Genomic DNA, 22651 nt, shown 5'->3' with positions numbered 1-22651 from the left:
TTATGACGCAACATGTGATCCTTCCAGTACGGGAGTTCAAAGAACACACTCATCTTTTTCCAATACGAGTCATCTTGATCTGCATCTTCACCAATGCGTCTTCTTTTTGCAGTCAAAGTTGAGTTCTTCCCAAATGATACTTGCATGTTACACTGCTGCCTTAAGACATCTGTCTCAGAATACTTCTTCGGTGGATCTTTGCTTTCACCTTGTCCGTCAAATCTACTTCGGTCTAGTCTATATTTATGGCCCTGAGTCAAGAAGCGTCGATGGCCCATGTAACACCATTTTCGACTGAATGTTAGTCGCTGAGCCTTAGCGTCCATGTTACACGTTGGACATGCTAACCCACTATACGTGTTCCATCCAGATAAATTTACTAATAGTCCACATTAGCGTCGCATGCATCTTGAAAGTGGTCCCCTTATTAGCATCATAAGTTTCAACGCCATCCCAGAGTTGCTTTAACTCATCCACCAAGGGCTCCAAATAAACATCTATGTCATTACCCGGTATTTTAGGACTGGAAATAATCATAGATAGTATAAAAGATGCCTGTTTCATGCAAAGCCAAGGAGGAAGATTGTACGAAAAAAGAATGACAGGCCAAATGGAATACTTCATACTCATATTTCCGAAAGGATTAAATCCGTCACTAGCTAAAGATAAACGAACACTGCGCGGATCGTTAGAAAAAAAAAAGGATACTTTGCATCAAAATCTTTCCATGCTTCAGTGTCCGTTGGATGCCTCAAGTACCCATCATTATTATTAGCCTCTTTATAACATAACATGTCAGTTGAAGTTTTGCAACACATGAATAACCGTTGCAGCCGTGGTATAAGAGGAAAGTAACGGAGAGTCTTTGCTGGGAGAGGCTTTCCATTTTTTCTTACAGGTATTTTGAGTTTCGTAACGGAACCCTTTCGCGTCTTTTGCTTCCATCGTGAAGTCCCACACTGCTTGCATTTGGTCGCGTCCTCATCATCACCCCGATATAACATGCAATCATTCGGGAATGCATCTATCTTTTTGTATTCAATCCCTAACTTTCGAAAAGTTTTTTTTGGCTTCATACAAAGTGGACGGGAGTTTGGCTTGCTCAAATGCATCCCGCAATAAGTCCAGAATCATCGACATAGCCTTGTCACTCACACCGCACATACACTTAATGTGATAAAGCTTAATTAGGAAAGACAACTTTGAGTATTTCAAGCAGCCGGGATATAATTCCTCCGCTCCATCCGCAAGAAGATCAGTAAAATCCTGTGCCTTACGACTTGGACCATCGTACAAGTACGACAACTCCAGATCATCGTCTTCTACAGGATCGCCTGTTGTGGTCTCCTCACTTCTAGGAGGCGTTGTGAAGTTAAATGCCTCATGAACCATTTGAAAATATGGATTCACCTCGGTTGTAAGTTTCTCAACTATCGGTGGGCAAATAGAGCTCTCCTCAGCTGGCCGCTCACCATGACGCAACCACAAAGTATATCCAGGTGGAAAGGGCTTTATCAACAGGTGGCCGTACGCATCTTCTCTTGTTTGCATAAATTGAAACCCACATTAAGGGCATGGACACTTTATCATGCCATCAGATGATGCATTTGCAAATACAAAGTCTAGGAACTTATTAAGTCCTCGTCTATATTCTATGCTATCTCGTGGCTTAAGAATCCAGATTTTGTCCATATCTATTATACACCAAAAATATGGTTTAATAATTAATGTTATACAACTTTTTCATCACTAAAATAATGTTAAGTATCTTAGTGTATTTTATCCGCATGATATAACAAATATCGTTCTACAAATGTAAGATGTATGGTAAAATACGTGTGCAACTAAATACATTAAAATTTATACTAAAATGTGTAGTAAACTGTAGAATATAAAACTAATATAAAAAAAAGACGCCACATAATTACAGTTATAAAAACGACTCTAAAATTTACACAAATTAATTTCTGTCACAAAATATCAAGATTCATTTTACATATATAATAGTCATTTATCTAAATTCATTCATGGAGTACCATACAAAATTTTTATCTACGTAAAACACTCCTCTTAGAACCTTTTTATAAGTTAGGATTCAAAATTTCTACTTTTAATTTTATTCAAGGTTTATTTTTATATTTTATTTGACTTATGTTAATAAAAAATTTTAAACATTAGTTTTAATATTTTACTTTTAGAAAAAGTAAATAAAAAATGAGACTTTTTTATAAATTAGAAGATTAAAAAATAATTTTATTATAGAAGAAATTAAGTCTATTTCTTGACCATAGAAATACAGATAATTCAATCTTGAATGTAAGCAAAGTAAATATATATTTATTTAATTTTTTAATTTTTATAATAATTATTAAAATCATGATATAATGGATGTACTCCTGTTAAAAAATTGAAAATGACTTCATAACAATTTTTTTTGTTGGATGAAAACATGACTCGAAAACTATAAAGTCTAATTTAAACAACTGTTCATAAGTAAAATTAGTAATAAAAATTGGACATAAGATTTAACCTTCTTGTTATTTGGTACAAAAATAAATATAACAAAAAAAATCATTGTTTCCATATATAGTAACACAAAATTTAACTTTTTTATTTTCTAAGGCTATTTATTTTTTTAGTTTTCGTCTTTAATTGTTAACTTTAATTTAATTTTGTTAAGTAAAAAAGTACTAATATCAGCTAACTTTAATTTTTAACTTCTATTCTAAATGAAATTATGTGATTTTGTAGTTTGTATGCATTGTATAATAATGAAAATAATGTAATTCACCATAAATTTTTTCCAAGATAAATTTGGCGTTATTTATTTATTTATTCAGTTTGTTGGTTACAACTTACAACTCATCAACAGAGTGACTACTAATTTGTACTCAGTGAAGGAACATAGCAAAGACATAAAAATTTGAGATAAACTATTTAATTAAGTATTAAAATATTTATAATTTAGGATTAATATTTTTAATTAGAAAATAAATAGATTAAATATTAATTCAATATGTCAACAATATTGATGTTCATTAATAACTGACCATTTCATTAAAAAAAAATAATAAGGACAAACATGGGGAATATTATTATGACAAACCAAAAAGGGAACTAATAAAGCTAAGATACTCTAAATAATACAAAATATACACATAACTCATTACTCACCTTATATTCATAGGTCAAAGATGTCAAAATAATAGTCTGAAATGTGTATAAAGAAGAAGTAAAGAGTTAGTAAACAAAAAATTACTTCCGAAAAATTTATCTCTTCATCAAAACATTTCCAACAAGTTTTATCATGAAACAATAATTTAGGAATAATTAAACTTAAATAACACATTTCACATACAACAAACATAAAAATAAATAAAAAAGTTCGTCAACATAAAACGTCCACAAAACCAATTTATTGTTTCTCCTTATATAGAACTTAAATAATCGAAAAAATAAAATTGAAGCCATCATTAAAATTTTTAGTAAAAGATATTTATAAACATTAGGTAATTAACTACTAATTAGTTTCGGCATAATCAAGATGACATATTTTCTTTTTTCTTGTATTTTTAAACATACTCGGTATAAAACAAAAATTGGATATTTTTAAAAATCGGAATTGAACCAGTGAACCGGCCAAGAACCGGTCGGAAAAATTGAACCGTAACACGGCCGGTTTTTTAAAGGAACATCAAAACGTTGCCGTTTCAGCCTTCAGTTAGCCCTAATTACATCTCACTCCATCCAGATGAAGAGATCCAGATTCCATAGGTCAGAGTGCCGCTCTCACGTGAAGGGCTCCTCCCAATCTCCTCCAGCGCGTTGTCCCTCACCTCCGTCCAGCCACCTCCGCGTGCCGCCGCCGCGTCCCTCAGGTCGCTCCCTTCCCTCCGTCGCAACCCTCCTTCCCTTCCATTAAGCAGCCACCGTGGAAACCTCGAAACCTCCCTCGCGCACCCACGCAGCTGCTAGCTCTGTTCGTTACTCGGTCCGAAGGTGCTCCACCACTGCTTCTTGCCTTGGTCACTCAGTGGCTCTATCTCCCCTCCATCAACGTTGACGGAATCTTCGAGCTTCTAGGTATTTTTTTAAGATATGAAGGTTTGATTAACTTATTGAATAACTGTTGCAGTGTTGCATGTCTCTGTATCCATAATGAGTATTATTGAAAAAAAATTTATTATGTGAAGCTCTATGCTGTGAAGTGTGTGAAGCTATGTTGCTTGTCTCTAATATACTGAAATGTGATTTACTAATATGTTAATTTTCTGAGCTGTGAAGTGTGAACTGATTGAACTAGAAATTACTCAACTGAATTGTGGACTTTGTTTTAAAATAATGTTTGTTTACTGAGCTAATTTTTCATTGTTTACGTAACTAAATTTTGTTGTTTGTTGAATAATTGGGAATAATATTGAATAATTTTGAATAATTTTGGATAACATGTGGTTCATTATTATGATAAACCAACAAAATTGATAACATACAAAAGATTCTAAAATGTACTAATAACTCAGTATTCACTTAATTCATGTAGGTGAAACATATAAAAAATGAGCAAGAGGGTTAATAAATTAAAAAGAAAAAAAATAATCTTCTAAAAATTTACATCTTCAAGGAAACATTCTCAAAAATTTTACATTCAAACATAAGTTAAAAATATTGTATTCATGACAATAATGGAGGAAAATAATAATAATAATAATAAAATATATCGTAAACACCTTTAAAAAAAAAAACTTAAGAGGATCAGGGATATAAAACAGTTTTAACCTCAATTAATAGTCTCTCCTTAAATAGAACAGAAATAATCAAGAAAAAAAGGAAAACGGAAAATATAGAATAAAACAACCAAAATGGTCATACAAATAAAAAAAAGCAGTTTAAAAACTCTATTACGGAGATTTTTACTTACTTGAAAAATTATGAACAACGAATATTTGAGTGTATACATTGGAAAAAAGATTAGCATCTAACACTGAAAATGGTGGTACCTGGATGAATGTGTAGTTGGAAAATGATATAAACGAAAATCACAGAAGATTGTTGTTGGCTCCTAGCATTTGAAAAGAAGAAGAGTTGAGATATTGAGTTTACAATTATTTGAGGAGAAATATGTTATTATATAGACTACCAAACACCTTTAAAATATAACTAATAATCAAGTTTGTTTTGAAGATAAGAAAAAAAACGAATTTGCCATCCTTTACCGCATTTACAGTCACTTTTTGAACAGACAACATTTCTTCAGTTACAATTAATTAAATAAAAGGATAAATTAATTATATAAAAGGATAAATTAATTAGAAGGAGAAACGGGCTACTCAAATCCGATAACTTAGATTCTTAAATTTGAAATCCATAAGCTAGTTAACTAAACGGCAGAAAATCTGATTGTGATTAAGTTGTTAGGATTTCAAAAAATCACCCAATATTTTTAGCAGTCACTGTCTCCCGTCTTCTTAACCTACTCTGCGCCTCCTTCCCCCCAAACGAAAAAAACCTGAGACAGCTTAAACCTCAGATCACAAACCCTTCTAAGTGTAACGTATAGCCTCAAGTAAGCTTCATCCTCCAGAGCACCACCACTCATTAACGCCGGACTGCCTTCTGTTGCCGTCGCTGCACATTGTACGTGTCGTCAGCCCTTGCTCCTTGGAAGGTCGCCCCATCTTCGTCTTTTAGAAGTCCTGGAGAGATTGGCGTAGCAGCCTCCGTAGTAATATTCATGGCTTATATTTTTTAAATTTTCGTCTTCTCTTCAGATTATTTTTTCCCTCAGAACAATTTTTTTGCTCCATAAACAAGTTTCGTTCTGGAAACCCTGTTCCCTCTCACCTAATCATGTATTCTTCTCTACTTTGGTTTGAATCACTGAATTGAATTATTATGCGATTTTTGGTTCCTGATGAAAGTCTTTTAAAATTGTGCTGAAAATTATGTTAACCTGGTCATTTTTTTTAATTTTCATTTTCTGTTCACTTTTTTGCTCACTACAAATTGTTTGCTCGAAACAATTTCTTCTCTCCAAACCCTGTTTCCTCTCACAAAATGTTGTATTATGCTCTGGTTTGGATTGAATAGTTGATTTGAATGATTAGGTGATTTTATTTCCCTAGTGAATGGCTGTTAAAATTGTGAAGTGCATTTTGTTAATGGCTTCATTTTTTTATTTATTGTTCTCAGTTCATTTTTTTGTCAGAAAATTTTTTTACGGATTATAAAGGAGAATAAATCTTTTGTTTAAAGAGTCAAGATGATCAAGAACAAGATTGAAAGAAGTGTAATCAGTTGTATTAGTTGGCCTTGTGTTATAGTTAGCTTATTTAATGCTTTTGGATTAGATTCGTAAATTAAGGAGAATTTATAAGACTTTTTTAGCCAAGTGCGGTTTAAACGAGTAACTTTATAACTCTTATTTAGTAAAATTTTTTCAAGAGTACTGATATTATTCCTCTGCACAATACTCATGCCTTCTAGTTTTTTCTGCATAACCTTCTTCTTTACCTGTTGCTGTCATTATCCTTTCAGGGATTACTAGTGCTAATGAGCTACTGAAATTGAAGTTTGTCTCAATTTTTTATTGAATAAGCTCATGTCAGATCATGTTATATGCTTTGCACTGAATCATTTATTTTAATGATTACTTGATTTTAGTTCGGTTGATAAATACTGGTTAAAATTGATATGTAAAAGTGTTAATTTTTGTTAAAATTGTGCTGAAAATTACGTTAATGGCATCATTTTTTTAATGTTCGTTCTCTGTTCAATTTACTCCTCAGTAAAAATACTTTTGCTCGGAATAATTTTCTTTATCCAAACCCTACTTCCTCTCACAAAATGATGTATTGTGCTCTGCTTTGGATTGAATAATTGATTTGAATGATTAGGTGATTTTATTTCCCTAGTGAATGGCTGTTAAAATTGTGAAGTTCATTTTGTTAATGGCTTCATTTTAAATTTATTGTTCGCGGTTCATTTTTTTTGTCAGAAAATTTTTTTATGGAGTATAAAGGAGAATAAATCTTTTGTTTTAAAGAGTCAAGATGATCATTTTACAAGATTGAAAGAAGTGTAATCAGTTGTATTAGTTGGCCTTGTGTTATAGTTGGCTTATTTAATGCTTTCAGATTAGATTCGTAAATTAAGGAGAATTTATAAGGCTTTTTTAGCCAAGTGCGATTTAAACGAGTAACTTTATAATTCCTATTTAGTAAAATTTTTTCAAGAGTACTGATATTATTCCTCTGCACAATACTCATGTCTTCTAGTTTTTTCTGCATAACCTTTTTCTTTACCTGTTGCTGTCATTATCCTTTCAAGGATTACTAGTGCTAATGAGCTACTGACATTGAAGTTGTCTCAATTCTTGATTGAATAAGCTCATGTCGCATCATGTTATATGCTTTGCATTGAATCATTGATTTTAATGATTACTTGATTTTAGTTCGGTTGATAAATACTGGTTAAAATTGATATGCAAAAGTGTTAATTTTTGTTAAAATTGTGCTGAAAATTACGTTAATGGCATCATTTTTTTTAATGTTCGTTCTCTGTTCAATTTACTCCTCAGTAAAAATACTTTTGCTCGGAATAATTTTCTTTATCCAAACCCTGCTCTCTCTCACAAAATGATGTATTGTGCTCTGCTTTGAATTGAACAATTTATTTGAATGATTAGGTGATTTTATTTCTCTGGTGAATGGCTGTTAAAATTGTGAAGTTCATTTTGTTAATGGCTTCATTTTTTATTTATTGTTTGCGGTTCATTTTTTTGTCAAAAATATTTTTTATGGAGTATAAAGGAGAATAAATCTTTTGTTTTAAAGAGTCAAGATGATCATTTTACAAGATTGAAAGAAGTGTAATCAGTTGTATTAGTCGGCCTTGTGTTATAGTTGGCGTATTTAGTGCTTTCAGATTAGATTCATAAATTAAGGAGAATTTATAAGACTTTTTTAGCCAAGTGCGGTTTAAACAAGCAACTTTATCATTCTTATTTAGTAAAATTTTTTCAAGATTACTGATATTATTCCTCTGCACAATATTCATGTCTTCTAGTTTTTTCTGCATAACTTTCTTCTTTACCTGTTGCTGTCATTATCCTTTCAGGGATTACTAGTGCTAATGAGCTACTGAAATTGAAGTTGTCTCAATTCTTTATTGAATAAGCTCATGTCGGATCATGTTATATGCTTTGCACTGAATCATTGATTTTAATGATTACTTGATTTTAGTTCGGTTGATAAATACTGGTTAAAATTGATCTGCAAAAGTGTTAATTTTTGTTAAAATTGTGCTGAAAATTACGTTAATGGCATCATTTTTTTAATGTTCGTTCTCTATTCATTTTTTTTCCTCAGTAAAATTTTTTTTGCTCGGTATAATTTTCTTTATCCAAACCCTGCTCCCTCTCACAAAATGTTGTATTGTTCTATGCGTTGTATTCGAAGTTTGATTTGAATGATTAGGTGATTTTAGCTTCCTAGAGAATGGCTGTTAAAATTGTCATGAAAATTTTGTTAACATCCAATATTGGTGAAAATTAAGCTGAAATTTTGTTAATTTTTAAAAAAATTGTGCTGAAAATTTGGTAAAGGTTTATTATGGAAGAAGGAAATTATGCTGTAAATTTAGTAGAATGATGATCAAACTTTGTCAATAAAGAAGTAAAATTGATCATGACCAGCCGTGTAGTTCAATGAGGAAATAAATGAGTTGAAGTAGCTCAATTAAATTAATCAGTCTTTTAGTTTAATGAGTTTCTATTTAAATTGATTAGCTTATAGATTTTTAAAACATATTATGATTTAAAACAATCGACTCAGTTACAATAATGCATATGTGAATAATATTCATTATATTTGATTTTAAATTGTCATGAATTACTACTAAATATGCTGAATTTATTGTGATAGTGAAAAAATTACTACCCAAAAGTTTTTCACCTAATCCTTTTTTGTGTTTCTTGAAGTTGTACATGGCTGACTTATAGACCATTAACATTGTAGTAATTTATCCCGATAACATTTATGTTTGCCGTGTTGTTCGTCGGAGAAGTGTAGAAAAAATGCCATTAATCGTTCAAAGCAACTGTACACACATACCGGAGGTTCTAAAACAATGGCAAGAAAGAGACACAAAGAAGTAATTAATTTAAATTCAGTTACATAATTTTTACTTGTTTTTGGTAATATAGTGTTGTCTGTTATATGATTGTGTCTTGATGATATTTATAGGAGCAACGACAGGGAAGGCCTATTGGTAGAGGAGAGATATGGGCCATGAGCATAAAAAAGAATGGTTCGTATATGAATGAAGATGCGCGTGTTGTTGGGGTAAATCATGTTCTTTAATTTTTCAAATTTCTTTTTGTAATTAATACCATTGAATTTAAATTAGTGTAAATCCGGATCTCACATGTCTGCAGGAAGCAATTGAACATATTGAGAGCCAAGACTCCTTTAGCAAGGAATTTTCACAGAATGATTCCCTTGCACAAGTGCTTGGAAAGGAGCACCCAGGAAGAGTTCGTGGACTCGGTTTCAGTCCATGTCCTTCTCAGTGTTTTCGTAACATTCCACAGCAGTCTGACTACGGTGTGCAGATTAAGGAGTATCAGATGGAGATTGTAAAACTTAAGGCGGAGGCAGCAAAACTCAAGGCAGCAGTAGCAGAGGAAAGGGAAAAGAGACAGAGAATGGATGCAGAAACAGTAGAGGAGAAGGCAAAAATGCAGACAATGGGAAATTTGTTAAGATACATAATCCAGCAACAAGGAGGTAATTTGCCACCTGAAATAACTGCAGATCTGGAATCTTTGAGAAGTGCACCGACCTCATCCCATGCAAGATGATGTGTGGGCACTAATGATCTAGTAGTTCAATGTTGGAATCTGAATACTTTTTAATTGTTCACTGTCTTAATGACTTTTGAGATATTTATTTGTAGTTTTTTTTGGTGACTTTATCTGTTTACAGTTTTACTGTCTACTGAATTCAAATTACTATTATAATGATTCACTTTTGCATATATATTTTTGTTCTGTTTCGTGTGTTTTACAGTTTTAGTTTGATTGCCTATTGGTTGTTTTAATAAATTAAAGCAACTGAGTGGAAGAACGTATAAAGAATAAAATAATTGGCATATATTATTATGAATTCGGATTTTTTTTTAAAAAAAGTGTAACTCTACATTTGGCAGCGGTTTTTCAATCCGCCGCTATATCTTAGCAGAATTTGTCAACGGATGACATTTTGCAGCGGTTAACAACCGCTGCCATCTCCAAGCAGTCCTATTTACAATTTCATAGCGGATAGAACCGCCGCAAAACTATGCCGCTGCAAAATACCATTTAGCAGCGGTTATACCAGCGGTTACTATTAACCGCTGCTAACGGTTTAGCCGCACACTATCTTTCAGCAGGTATATCAACCGCTGCTATTTGCCGGATGTGGTGTAGTGATAGTCTTCAATAATACTTAATCATGATTTATAATTTATCAAAAAATCAAAGAGTAGAAATAATGTATCATAGAAAAAAATAAAAAATAAAAATTGTTGCTGTAAAAACTATTCAAAGAAAGAATAATTGGTAAAAATATGAGATTCTTTTTTAGTACATACGACATTTTATAGTGGTAAAATAAAATTGGAAGGAATGAAATTTTGTCTTTTTATATTATGAAATTTGGAAACTGAAAAAGAATGATGGTACGTATGCTACCACCCGTGAGGGAATTGCACAAATAGCTGAAACATACTTCAAGGATATCTTCACATCGATTAACCAAGCTAATCCGTACATGCATTCGAAAATTTTGAAACCAAAGTTTCAGCAACCATGAAAAGAAAATTAATTAGACCGGTCAGTTTTGATGAGGTAAAACGTGCGATTTTTAGTGTTCATCCTTAGACGCCCCTAGTGATGATGGATTTACAGCTAAATTCTTTCAATTCTACTAGAGTTTAGTACGGGAGGATGTTTTTAAGGCTGTCCGCAGTTTCTTTGTCAGTGGTAGACTACTAAAGAGCTTCAACCATACATAAATATGTCTCATTCCTAATGTTCCTGATGCAAAGGATATGCCACAGGTTAGACCCATCAGCCTTTCCTCAGTTGTGTATAAGATTATTTCTAAAGACTAGTCCATCGGCTATAGAAACTTATGACTTTGCTGATCAGCCCTAATCAAAGTGCCTTCGTTAAGGGTAGATTGATTTCAGACAATATTCTAGTCGCTCATGAATGTATGCACTGTCTAAAGACAAAGAAAAGGAGCCTATTGAGTGAAATAGCTGTTAAATTGGATATGAGAAAAGCCTATGATTGTGTTGAGTGGCATTTTCTTTGGTTCATTTTGGAGAAGTTAGGATTTGAATCTAGGTGGATTGGTTGGATACAGGAGGTGGTGACTACAGTTTTTTACTCTGTCGTTGTTGAAGGTCAACCTTTTGGTTTTTTTAAACTAAATAGAAGTATCCGTCAAGGAGACCCTCTATCTCAATACCTTTTTCTTTTCTGTGCAGAAGAATTATCCTTTTTGCTAAACAAGGCAGAGCAAAACGGTCTCATTGAAGGTATTTAGATCAACCGAAGATGTCCTACTGTTAATCATTTATTGTTTGCGGATGACTCAATCTATTTTGCAAAGCGTCAGAAAATAATTGTGAAAATATTCTCAATCTTCTTCAGTCATACGAGGGATTTAGTGGCCAAAAAGTTAATTTGCATAAATCAGCTATATTTTTTAGTAATAATACTCCTCCCGCTGCTCAATTACTACTGGCTCGGAAATTGAAAACTGATCATATTGGTGCACAGGATAAATATTTGGGTCTTCCATCTACAGTCCAAAAATAAAAAAAGACCACCTTCGAAGAAATCAAGAACAAGGTGAAGAAGCGAGTTCAAGGGTGGAAAAGAAAATTTCTCTCCTCTGCAGGCAGGCATGTTCTAATCAAAGCTATTGGGGAGGCTATCCCAATTTATTCATTATCATGTTTTTATCTTGCTGACACTTTAATTAGGGAGATTCACAATATACTCTCCCAATTTTGGTGGGGTCAAAAAGGTACAGAGCGAAAAATGGCATGGGTTAGTTGGGATATTATGACAAGACCAAAATTGGAAGGTGGACTAGGTTTTAAGGACCTAGGGGCTCAGAACTTGGCGCTATTAGCAAAACAATGTTGGAAAGTAGTCTCTCAGCCACAATCACTCCTATCTAGACTCCTCAAAGGTAAATATTTTCGATACAGTTCTATAATGAATGCAGAGATCGGAGCAGTACCTTCGTGAGAGTGGCGTAGCATATTAGAAGGGCGTAAGGTTGTTGAAAAGGGGTTGGTTTGGCGAATTGGTGATAGATCCAGTATCTGAATCTTCAGTGATCATTGGCTTGCTCCTCCACATCCTTATGTTGTTTCTTCATCTGAAACTTCCAATCTACAAAATCAACCACTATTGATGGTCAAAGACTTAATACTTTCTAATGGTCAGTGGAATCAAACTCTAATTAGAAGTATTTTTTCTGAGGACACTAGTCAGCGTGTGCTAGCAACAACAATTGGGGGTGGAGAAGATAAAATTTATTGGGCCCTTAATAAATGTAGTTTGTATGAAGTGAGTACTGGGTACCGTGTGGCTTATGGGTTCTCGCATCCTCCCATTGAATTTTGCCCAGAGATTGAGACAACGAAATTTGTGGCGAAAACTGTGGAAGCTGAAAATCTCAGGGAAGATTAAGATTTTTCTCTGGAGGGGTTTCCATAAAAAGCTTCCAGTGCTGCAAAAGCTTCATCATCGCATCCCATTGATTCAACCTATCTGGCGAAAATGCCTACAATTTCCAAAAACAATCAATTATTGCATCTTCCATTGTGTAAAATCAAAGAAAATTTGGTCAAAAATGGGCTTACCAGCTACTAGAAAGAGCACCGAAAACTCTGATTTCTATGTTGAGTGAAACTTGAGAATGAGAGCCTTACGTACCCAACCCAATAGCTCCTCTCAGAGAATGATGATGGTGATTTTGAGCTTGTTCTTATGGAAGGCTAGGACCAGGTTCATCTTTGATAATTTATCAACTAGTGTGGAAGAGATAATGGCGTCGACTTTGAAGCTGCAGAAAGAGTTTCAACAAATTTCCACTTCCTAATTGATGAGCACTTTACTTTTTTATATCTCTTATTATATTATTATATGATGTTACCTCTATAGTAGAGCGTTAGGAGTCTCCCATTTTTTTTATTTGTCCCATATATAGACACCTATATATTTCTTTCCTTTCATGAATGGAATTATCTGACTTTGAAAAAAAAAAAAACTTTAATTTTAGTGTCTATAACTTATTGCAGTAAAAATAAGCTTTTGGTGTCATTCATTTTCAGTATTTTTAGGTCTGTCCACATATATACATTTGTTAATTTTATGACAGATCGGTTTTATGTATATGATACCTTGTTATCACTTTGTTTCAAACAAGGACTTCTAAAAACCAATAACATTTTGTAGTCGATGAGACATGGACTTATACTTATTTACCTTTTGGTTATAGGTGATATGAGAAAAGTATGACTCAAGCCTAATGTAGAAGTCTAACATGTCTATATTGCCCCTTAATTTCTTAATTTTAAGTCTGCAATATTTTCAAACAATCCTTAAAATAAACAAATTAAAAAACATTTTCATTAGTTAGATTTGAGAATCAGTCAAAGTATATATATTTACTTGTTTTCTTCCCATACCAAATCTATGACTGTTTTCTTTTATTAATATTGATTTATGATTTATAATGAATGGTACATGGAGTGCTTATTTAAGCATGAATTCCATAGGTGACAAATTTCCCGCCACATCTTGGGACATTATTACCAAAGCTAACATAGTTTTTGTCATATTTTAGAACTTTGGTTATTTTCAGAAAGTTGCTGCCGCAAAACCCTTCTCATAACCTTGTTTGATGCCGTCCTTGGAAGAGATGGTAGTGACACAACCCGAGAAACCTACATAAAAAGGAGCATTCATTTTGAAGAAACACCAAAAGTAAACACTTTCTATGGTAATTAAGAACAAGAACATTATGAATAATAGAAATAATTAATCAGTACCCTGAACAATGGGTTCAGTTTCTTTTGGAGAGCTGAATTGAAAGAGATCCTCAATTGGTGCAAGTCTTGCGTTGTGGTGCTTGGATTCTTGAATACAACTGCTACAACCAACTGCTCGGGGCCACCTCCAGATGGCGGAACCCCGATAGCAGCAGTTTCCAAGATACTGCTATCCACCCCATTGCATAAGCGTTCAATCTCAACCGAACTCACCTATACATACAAGATGGTATCTTTCAGCAAATTTAATTGTACATTACAAAGATACTCTCAAAGTGGCCCTCAAATCAGCCGGGGAAATCAATTTTGCTCCTTATGGGATATGAAGTGTTTCTGTAACAATTACGCAACCATCCAATTTTGATTCATATGAAAATCAAGCATTCATGTTTCTCTCCTATTTCTACCCACTGTAGATATCAAATGTTTAAGGCATCAAAATTAACAAAGCTCATAAAAGTGGTACACTGTATATGGATTAGGATAACTGTTTTAGATTTGGCTTAGATGTATATTTATCTAACATTCTTTGTATTACTAAAAATAACAAGAACAACTACTAAGTTTACTACCTTTATTCCCCCAAGGTTCATTGTATCATCTGCACGACCGTGCGCATGATAGTATCCTTTCGCAGTACGCTCAAATACATCTCCATGCCTCCGCAAAACCTGAGTGAAGAAATTCAGCTGTAAGCGTTAAAGCTATCACAGATAATGGTTGCCACACTGAAAAGAATAATATCCTACCTTTCCATTATAAACAGGCATTCCCTTAAAGTAGACATCATAATGGTCAGCATTTAGCAGAGTAATTGAAGCCCCAAACATGATGGGACCAAGAGCCAATTCACCCATTCCTGGAACATCTTGTGGCTGCAACATAAAGAAGATCGAACATAAACTCAAGTTATTTATCATGAGCGTTAGTTTTCCCAAGAAAAAAGAAATGTGAGCATTGAATTTTGTTTAGTTTCAGAGAACTCGGTAAGAAAAGAACTTCAGGAATTGGAACAACACTTAAAGGCCTGTTAGAACTGTATTGTTCACAAGCCTATGATACTAAGACTGATAATTTTGACTTGTGAGAGACATAATATATGAACTAGAAAGTAAAATTGAATGAGTAGCACTTACAATAGGATGGCCTTCCTCATCCAAAATAAACAAACTGCAGCACATAGCAGGTGTGCTGAAAGCAGCTAGTGATTGAGGTTGTAGTAATGAGCCAGTAATGAATCCACCTCCAATTTCTGTACCGCCACAATATTCAATTACAGGCTTGTAAAGAGCTCTCCCCATCAGCCAAAGGTATTCATCTACATTAGATGCTTCTCCAGTAGAACCAAAGCACCTATATCATTCAAATAGTAGTTTCGATAAAGTACTTAATAGTCATAAATGAGATCCACATTCACATGCTACTAATAAAGGAAGTAGATTCAGCTAGTACTCACCGGATAGTAGACCAATCATAGCCAGATGTGGAATTTGCACTTTTCCAACTACGAACAATGCTTGGAATTACGCCAAGCATAGTTACTTTGGCATCCTATACAGGGTACATAAGCATTCAGTTGGAAGGAAACTATAAAACAAACAATCTAGTGACCTAAAAAATAAAAGGATAGATATTATGTATTTTCTACTTTTGTCTTTTGGAAAAGAAGAAAATCAAGTGCAAGAAAAGGTTGACTGAATTTGTGGCATGCCAATTTTTGGATTATAAGAGTTGCTGTAAAGGAAAACTAACATATGGTTACATTCAGGAGTTTAGGTTGTATGATTTGGTCATATGTGGTGTAATAAGAATAATAAATCAAATGGGGAGTAAGCTAATAACAAGAGGCAGAGAAAGATCAACAAAAACTGTAAAAGGAATAGTTACAGAAGATGAATATCATGTAGTTCATCTATAAATTTCCGTGCCGTGTTTTCTACCTGTGCATCCTACCTTCTGAAAATGAGACTGGATAATGAACAAGAAAACAAAGGCTCTTAAAAATTTAAACAGCAGAGTGAGCTTTTATACCTGTACAAATTTGGCAAAACCAGATCCAAGAGGGGATCCATTATACAGGGCCATCGAAGCTCCATTGATCAATGATGCATATACGAGCCATGGACCCATCATCCATCCAAGATTAGTGGGCCAGGAAACTACATCACCTTTACGAATGTCCAAGTGGCACCATGCATCTTCAGCAGCTTTCAGAGGAGTAATATTTGTCCATGGAATGGCCTTTGGTTCACCTATACCACCCAAGTAGATGACAATGTATTAACTTCACATGATGAATTTAGTCTTGAAATTAACTTGTGTTTTCATTAGCTCATTTCATGTTCAAAACAACTTATATACAAAATATTATTGAGATAACTTTTGACAAGGAGAACGCTGTCCCCAAGAAATAAAAAATTAAATGTAAACAGCATATTAATCCTTTCCATCAAATTTCCATTATTAGTACCAGATCTTTTCATCTAAATATGCCCTCTTTTAGGCCCAAATACAAAACTTAACGAACCTGTTGTTCCAGAAGAGAAGAGAATGTTTGTAAATGCTTCTCCTGGTTGTTCTACAGCTACGAATTCCTTGCCTCTGTGTTGCATGACAGAAAAGAAGATTGAGAATTCCAACAGATCATCATAAACAACTGAGACTATTCATGCTGAAGAGCTTTAAAATATGGACTCAGCATAATTCAGCTCACATGAAATACAGTAACAGAAACAAAGACATCTCAGCTATACCACAATTTTATTAAACATTTCAAATGAATTTTACATCTCTTAAAAATTCTAACGTTAAGTGCATACTTTAGACTGTTGGCTCTGTCCAGAAAATCATGCCAAGAAAAGTCACCATTGCGTAATTCCATGCTAAACTCAGAGCCTCTGGTAGGGATAACTACTGCCAAAGGTGACTTGGCTTCGACAACTCTACTGCATTTGTGAGAGAACAATATGAGACACCAAACATATGAGAACCAAGAAAGAGATCCTTCAATTCTACTAAAGTAACACATATTTTAACCTGTACAGAGGGATGCTTTTATCACCACGAATAATGAGATCCTGAAAAATAACGAGGATAAATGGAAGTAACAAACAGGAAAAAGTCAACAACTGTGACATGCAATTGGCCACAAAACTGAATCCAGCTACAACCAATAATAGCCGACACTGAAACATCATGAATAAAACTGACTTCTAGGTCCACTTACCATATTTTAAATGGATGGCATAAAGATAGAATAGATTTACATAGAGCTATTTAATGTAGTAACATACTAAGCAGGAAAGGAAACTAGACAATTTTGCAAATCGCAATAAACAGATTTGTTTCCTATTTTAAATAAATAAAGAGGTAATGCCCAAATTGATCCTTGAAATTCTCAACGCGCTTCTGTTATGTCCCCGATTTTTTAAAATGACCAAATACATTCCTCGAGTTGCAAAATGTGAATCTCCGTTGGTCCCTAGTTGAAAGATTGTTAACACAATGCTGACGTACAGTTAGGTGCTTACATGGCACAATGGAATGCAACATCGTTTTGGGGTGGAAGCTAAAAAAGATCAAGACGACGTCGCATTCCTCCTACCTTCGTCAAATTATATCCCCTCTTTGGTCCCCCACAAAACCTCTTCCTTCTTCCTCATGGATTCATCTCCTTCATTGCTGTCTTGATCGTCTAGCAGGGGCTCCACTCTGGCACCCTTGGCTCTGTCAAGTGCAAGGATTTTCCGACAATCACATTATGAACAGAGACAAATATACCAATCTAACCTACCTTTCCTAGTTTACAGATTTCTCTGACTCATTCTCATTACCGTCATTGTCCCTTCGTGCTTTTGGAGAATTCGAACCTCTTCTAGAGCCCTGTACAAGATGAATTTGAGGATCGTACTTCTGCGATGCGAGGTAGTTCAGAGCTGTAACGACGTCAACTATAACCGGGATGAATTAGAACACATTATTTTTCGAGAGACTAACAAAGGAAAGGCATACCACCAAGCATTGTGCTCAATGTGGCAGAGAGGATGTTCACTTCGGTGTGAGAGCTCAGATCGGGTTTTGTTTCCTCACCAAGATGCTTGATGGGCTAACCCTAGGCACCGCTTTGCACAGCATAGAATCGCTCCAATTATTCCTCTGCTGGACCGACAATGTAGTATGCATTTTCCAGTTGGATTTAGCATAAGATGCATAGTCACCATGCTTAACACATGCATACATAATATTACCTTTTTGTAACATAGTATTTCAAGACTATGGCAAAACATTGAATGTACCTTCTTTCAAACTAAGTGATTAAAACTTGAAAATTTCATATGCCTGAAATTATAATCTTAGAAAAAGTGCGAGGAGGATGGGGGAGTTTTATGGGAAAGCTCCTAACTAATGTCTAATAGTCTTTGAAGGGGGAAATGCATAAAATGAACAAGGATCGGAAAAAATGTCTAGTCGCCAAACTTTACGGGAGTGAAAGAAAATTCACAACAAAAAAACAAGTTGGTCTGTCTGCAATGGTTCAGTAAGAGTCAGTCGTGTCCTATAAATCCCTACTAGGATATTTTAACTAACTTCCCATGCCAGTACAAGGTAATAACTCAACCAATAAATTATAAGACACCATAAAAAATTCGAAACATGAGAGAAGATAACAAAGAACTTGGTTCCTCTCGAACGAAGGATAAGAGAAGCTGATTCTCAGATTTGGGGCTTTAGGGATTAAAAATTAGTGATAGGTTTGAATTGAGTATAAACAAACAATTTGAAATACCATTTTGAACATATTATTGTGGTGTCCACATCACAGTCTATATCATACAGCCAATGTGGCAGTTAACAGTCCACATCAGCATATCACTAACGTCAGTTGACAAAAGGACTAACGGAGATTCACGTTTTGCAACTTGAGGGATTTATTTGGTCATTTTAAAAAGTTAGGGACATAACTGAGCGTGTTGGGAATTTCAGGGACTATTCTGGGCATTACCTCAATAAATAAAACACTCAAACACCTGAAAAGCCAAGATTGACCAGAAGGAAGAGGGAGTCAACCTGGGTAAATATGACTTTAGCATTTGATATATTAAGCCTGGTTGATATTTCACCTGCTGCAAAACTATCAGCAATTGATACAACAACATAACCTGCAAGAACAATGGCCAGGTAGATAACCACTGATTTGACATGCATTGGCATATCAATTGCAATTGCAGATCCCTTCTCCAGAGCCAGTGCTTCAAGAGCATATGCAACCAACCTGAAAAGTTCACAGAAGCAAAAGATTTTCATTTTCTCCCCCTAATAAAACAATGAAGCTAAAGAATCTAAAACAATTATCCTTTAGGATGCTACAATGGTTGGAAAAAGCTACAGCATAAGGCTACCAGCTACATCTCTTCAGTTAGATTTGGTTCCAACCTTGTAGCTGACCCCATATACAAGACTTGGTTTTCGTTTGGATAGCATTAGTTCAAGCCTAAATATTCAAAACACACAAACCAGAAACTTGAATTTTGTACTTTCCAAGTGCAGGCCTATCCTGACAATTTTCTAAGCTGTAAACTGCAACACAAGCTATGAACCATGGTACCAAAAAGTTTTTTATGGCCATCTGCCGCCAAAGGAATTTTGACAAAAGATTTGAAGATGAAATTAAACAACTTGAGGTGCTCAGAACACAGTAGTATAATTTAAAATCTCTGTTTTAAAATGTCATGGATTGAAGATAAGTTTATACAATACAACTACAGCAAAAAGCACAGGAAGCTAATCATGAAGGGAGAAACTATTTACAGCATACCAAACCTCTTCCTGCAATTCCTTAAATGTCATCCTTTCCACAGGGAGATCATCATGATTTTCATCCCGCCATATTATTGCTGTATCATTCAAACTTCTCTTGGCATTTTCAACTAAGCAATTCTTTGCTGGATTAATTGATGCTCCAGGAAGCCACTGACCACCCGGGTGTGATAGCGAGCTTTCTCCCAGGAGATTTTCTCGCAAGATGCATTCAGGTGGTGTGGAAAATGATATGTTCATTTCATCCAGCACATTTTTCCAAAATACCTGAAATCATACACATCAACAATGACAACGCTGCCAACTCACAAGAAAATTTAACTAAAGTACAAAACAAAGTCTTGAGATTATCCTGGTTAGGACCTCAGGGTTTGATACTGAGAATTTTTGGAAATCAGAAAAACTCGAAATAGGATCCTTATATGCTGAACCCAGAAACTCTTTACCCCTCCTCTCTAGTAACTGGCCAACATTTGTTGAAAGAGCACATTCCCTAATTACACATGAAATGAGAAATTAAAAAAAAAAAAGTAAAAAGGTTCAGGAGCTTTAATTTCTTAACATAAATCATTGCAATGCACAGATTATGACATGTAATCCCAAATCTTACATAATAATTAATACAGCAAACAAGGCCCTTAGTAAATATCATATCAAAACCAGAGTCTATGAAAATTTGATACGTTAACAATTCAATATATCTAGATACGATTTGTACCAGTGTTCAAGTTATAAATCTACCAAATTTTCAAAATGACGACTAAATAGTAGTCCTGAGATTCATGACGTGCTCCGGTTTGGTCCCTGATTCCAAGTGCACTATTGGCATCCACTCGTTCCCGAAATTGAGCTCTGGGCACTATGGTGGTCCCTCGACCCCTTGGTGACAGTGAGTCAGCAAACGGAGTGATGAGCTAGCACTCCATTGCCATGCTGGACAATAGTGAAACGAGGTCCTTTGCTTTTGGCGCCCAATCAAAGTGTGTGTGCAAATCGTTTTACATGCCCACAACTATCAAAACGACGTAATTATGGAAATGGGTTGAGGAACACTATGGTACCCGAAACTCAATCTCACAGAAGACAATGATGCCATTGGAACTTCAGGACCAAATCGGTGCACGGCATGAATGTCAGGAGCACTTTGGGGATTTACTCTGAAAATGACAGATATTAATAGAATCACAAGCGTAAGTATGAATCAACAACATGAATAAAATGAAGCAATTAAAACTTAAAAGCGAGAAGGTGCATAGCATACGGGTCGGGTATCCAAGCGGGCGGGTCAGGTCCAAAATCGATGTAGCAAGCATAGTAGAGCATCTGGTGGAAGGAGAAGGGAAGGTCAGGGGTGAGAATGGTGTTTGTGATGTTGTGCCACGTGGCAGGAGTGCCAGCTCCATGGGTTGCAATGATTTCTTTGAGGCGGCGGTGGAAGGCGGAAGCAACCTCAGTTGAAATCCCAACGGATTCAATGTCCGAGACGGTGATTGAAGTCAGCGATTTGTATGCCATAAGAACTAATTAGCACGAACACACACTGACTAACTTGGACTCTAATTTGAACACGCAATTATCATAGTTTTGAAGTTGAAACCCTGAAAGGTTTAACTGATTTGCTATTAGAAAAAGAAGAAGAAGAAGAAAGTAGACAAAACGTAATGGGAAGAATCAAATCTCTTACTGAGTGATAGCGATAGGATAGCTATCATTCAGCAGCAGCGCGTCACGCCACTCTGCCCATAACATGGTCACCTGAATGAAAATATATTAAGGAAAAAAAAAAAAACTAATTACCCAAATCATTGACATCAGTTCGAACATTTTTAAAATTGGACAATTTTGTTTAATTTAAAATACATAAAATAGTTTTTCACATGTATTTTTATTAGATAATATAATTTTTTTTATTAGTCACTAACGATAATTGTTGTTGATGTGAATGATCCAAATTGAACAAAAATAAGAACAAATTTATGGCATTAATAAGCATACTTGTTAGTTTTAATCAAGTTCACTGTTATAGAAAAAGTTTGTTTGGGTGAGTTTTTAAGAAAAGATGTTATCTTTTTTTAAAAGATCTTATGAAAAAATAAAAGTAATTTTATGTTTGGATATCTCATGCAAAAAGATCTTTTTATTTATTAATTATGTTTGAATATAACAATATAAAAGTACTTTTTTGTTTATTTATTACATGAAAAACATCTTTTTTTAGAGAAAAAATATCTTTTAAAAAAAGATGTAAATTACAGCTTCTCAAAAAAGATATTTTTTTGATTTTTCTAATACTTTTACTTTTATTACTAGAAATTTACCGCTAAAAAATAAGAAATTTACCAAACGAAGTTTCATTAAAAAAAGATCTTATTTTATCAAAATAATGGCGCCCAAACTAACACTAACCAAACTTCAACAAAATTTGCAACTTCGTTTATGGCGTGGGGGAACTTACTCCAGTTNNNCACAAATATATTTAACTGTAATTCTATTTTGTACAACATTACAATTAGTGAATCTCAAAATTTTCTAAAAAGACATAACTAAAACACTTTATTTGCCAATACATTTGACTTTTTTTTAGATGACTTGGTTTGCATTGCATGCAAGTGTCACCTTTATAAACACTTGTACAAATATTTTCAATTGTTTATGTGAAAAAATTTAGGTTAAATTAGAGTTCTCTTATCTCTTCAAATAATTAAAAAATGATCATAGA

At 34.2% G+C, this 22651-nt stretch overlaps 1 protein-coding gene across 3 annotated transcripts; it reads right to left on the bottom strand.

The window, feature by feature from the left end:
• Positions 13700 to 21729, bottom strand: LOC107622714 (probable acyl-activating enzyme 17, peroxisomal). Of its 3 annotated transcripts, XM_016324700.2 has the most exons (15): positions 21617 to 21729; positions 21194 to 21530; positions 20296 to 20425; positions 19931 to 20199; positions 19183 to 19387; positions 17152 to 17192; positions 16935 to 17060; positions 16643 to 16716; positions 16147 to 16367; positions 15572 to 15666; positions 15252 to 15468; positions 14865 to 14990; positions 14688 to 14786; positions 14116 to 14328; positions 13700 to 14010 (listed from the first exon to the last, which is right to left on the bottom strand). In XM_016324700.2, the coding sequence occupies exons 2-15, from the start codon at positions 21445 to 21447 to the stop codon at positions 13900 to 13902; spliced, it is 2181 nt and encodes a 726-aa protein (XP_016180186.1). In that variant the 5' UTR covers positions 21448 to 21530; positions 21617 to 21729; the 3' UTR covers positions 13700 to 13899. The 3 variants fall into 3 exon arrangements, with proteins under 3 accessions (XP_016180186.1, XP_020969897.1, XP_016180187.1); XM_021114238.1 differs by lacking the exons at positions 21194 to 21530; positions 21617 to 21729 and adding an exon at positions 20674 to 20845; XM_016324701.2 differs by lacking the exons at positions 20296 to 20425; positions 21617 to 21729 and having other exon boundaries at positions 21194 to 21314.

This window comes from Arachis ipaensis, chromosome B10 (assembly GCF_000816755.2).
Source record: "Arachis ipaensis cultivar K30076 chromosome B10, Araip1.1, whole genome shotgun sequence".
Classification (NCBI taxonomy): domain Eukaryota; kingdom Viridiplantae; phylum Streptophyta; class Magnoliopsida; order Fabales; family Fabaceae; genus Arachis; species Arachis ipaensis.
This window is presented reverse-complemented; position numbering and strand designations above follow the sequence as displayed.

Excerpts from the sequence above, each read along its gene's own strand:
- LOC107622714 (XM_016324700.2), bottom strand. The coding sequence starts at position 21,447 with ATGGCATACAAATCGCTGACTTCAATCACCGTCTCGGACATTGAATCC. Across the intron at positions 16,717-16,934 it reads GACAGAGCCAACAGTCTAAA|AGGCAAGGAATTCGTAGCTG; the intron begins GTATGCACTTAA and ends CATGCAACACAG. Across the intron at positions 14,991-15,251 it reads ATGAGGAAGGCCATCCTATT|CCACAAGATGTTCCAGGAAT; the intron begins GTAAGTGCTACT and ends TTTATGTTGCAG.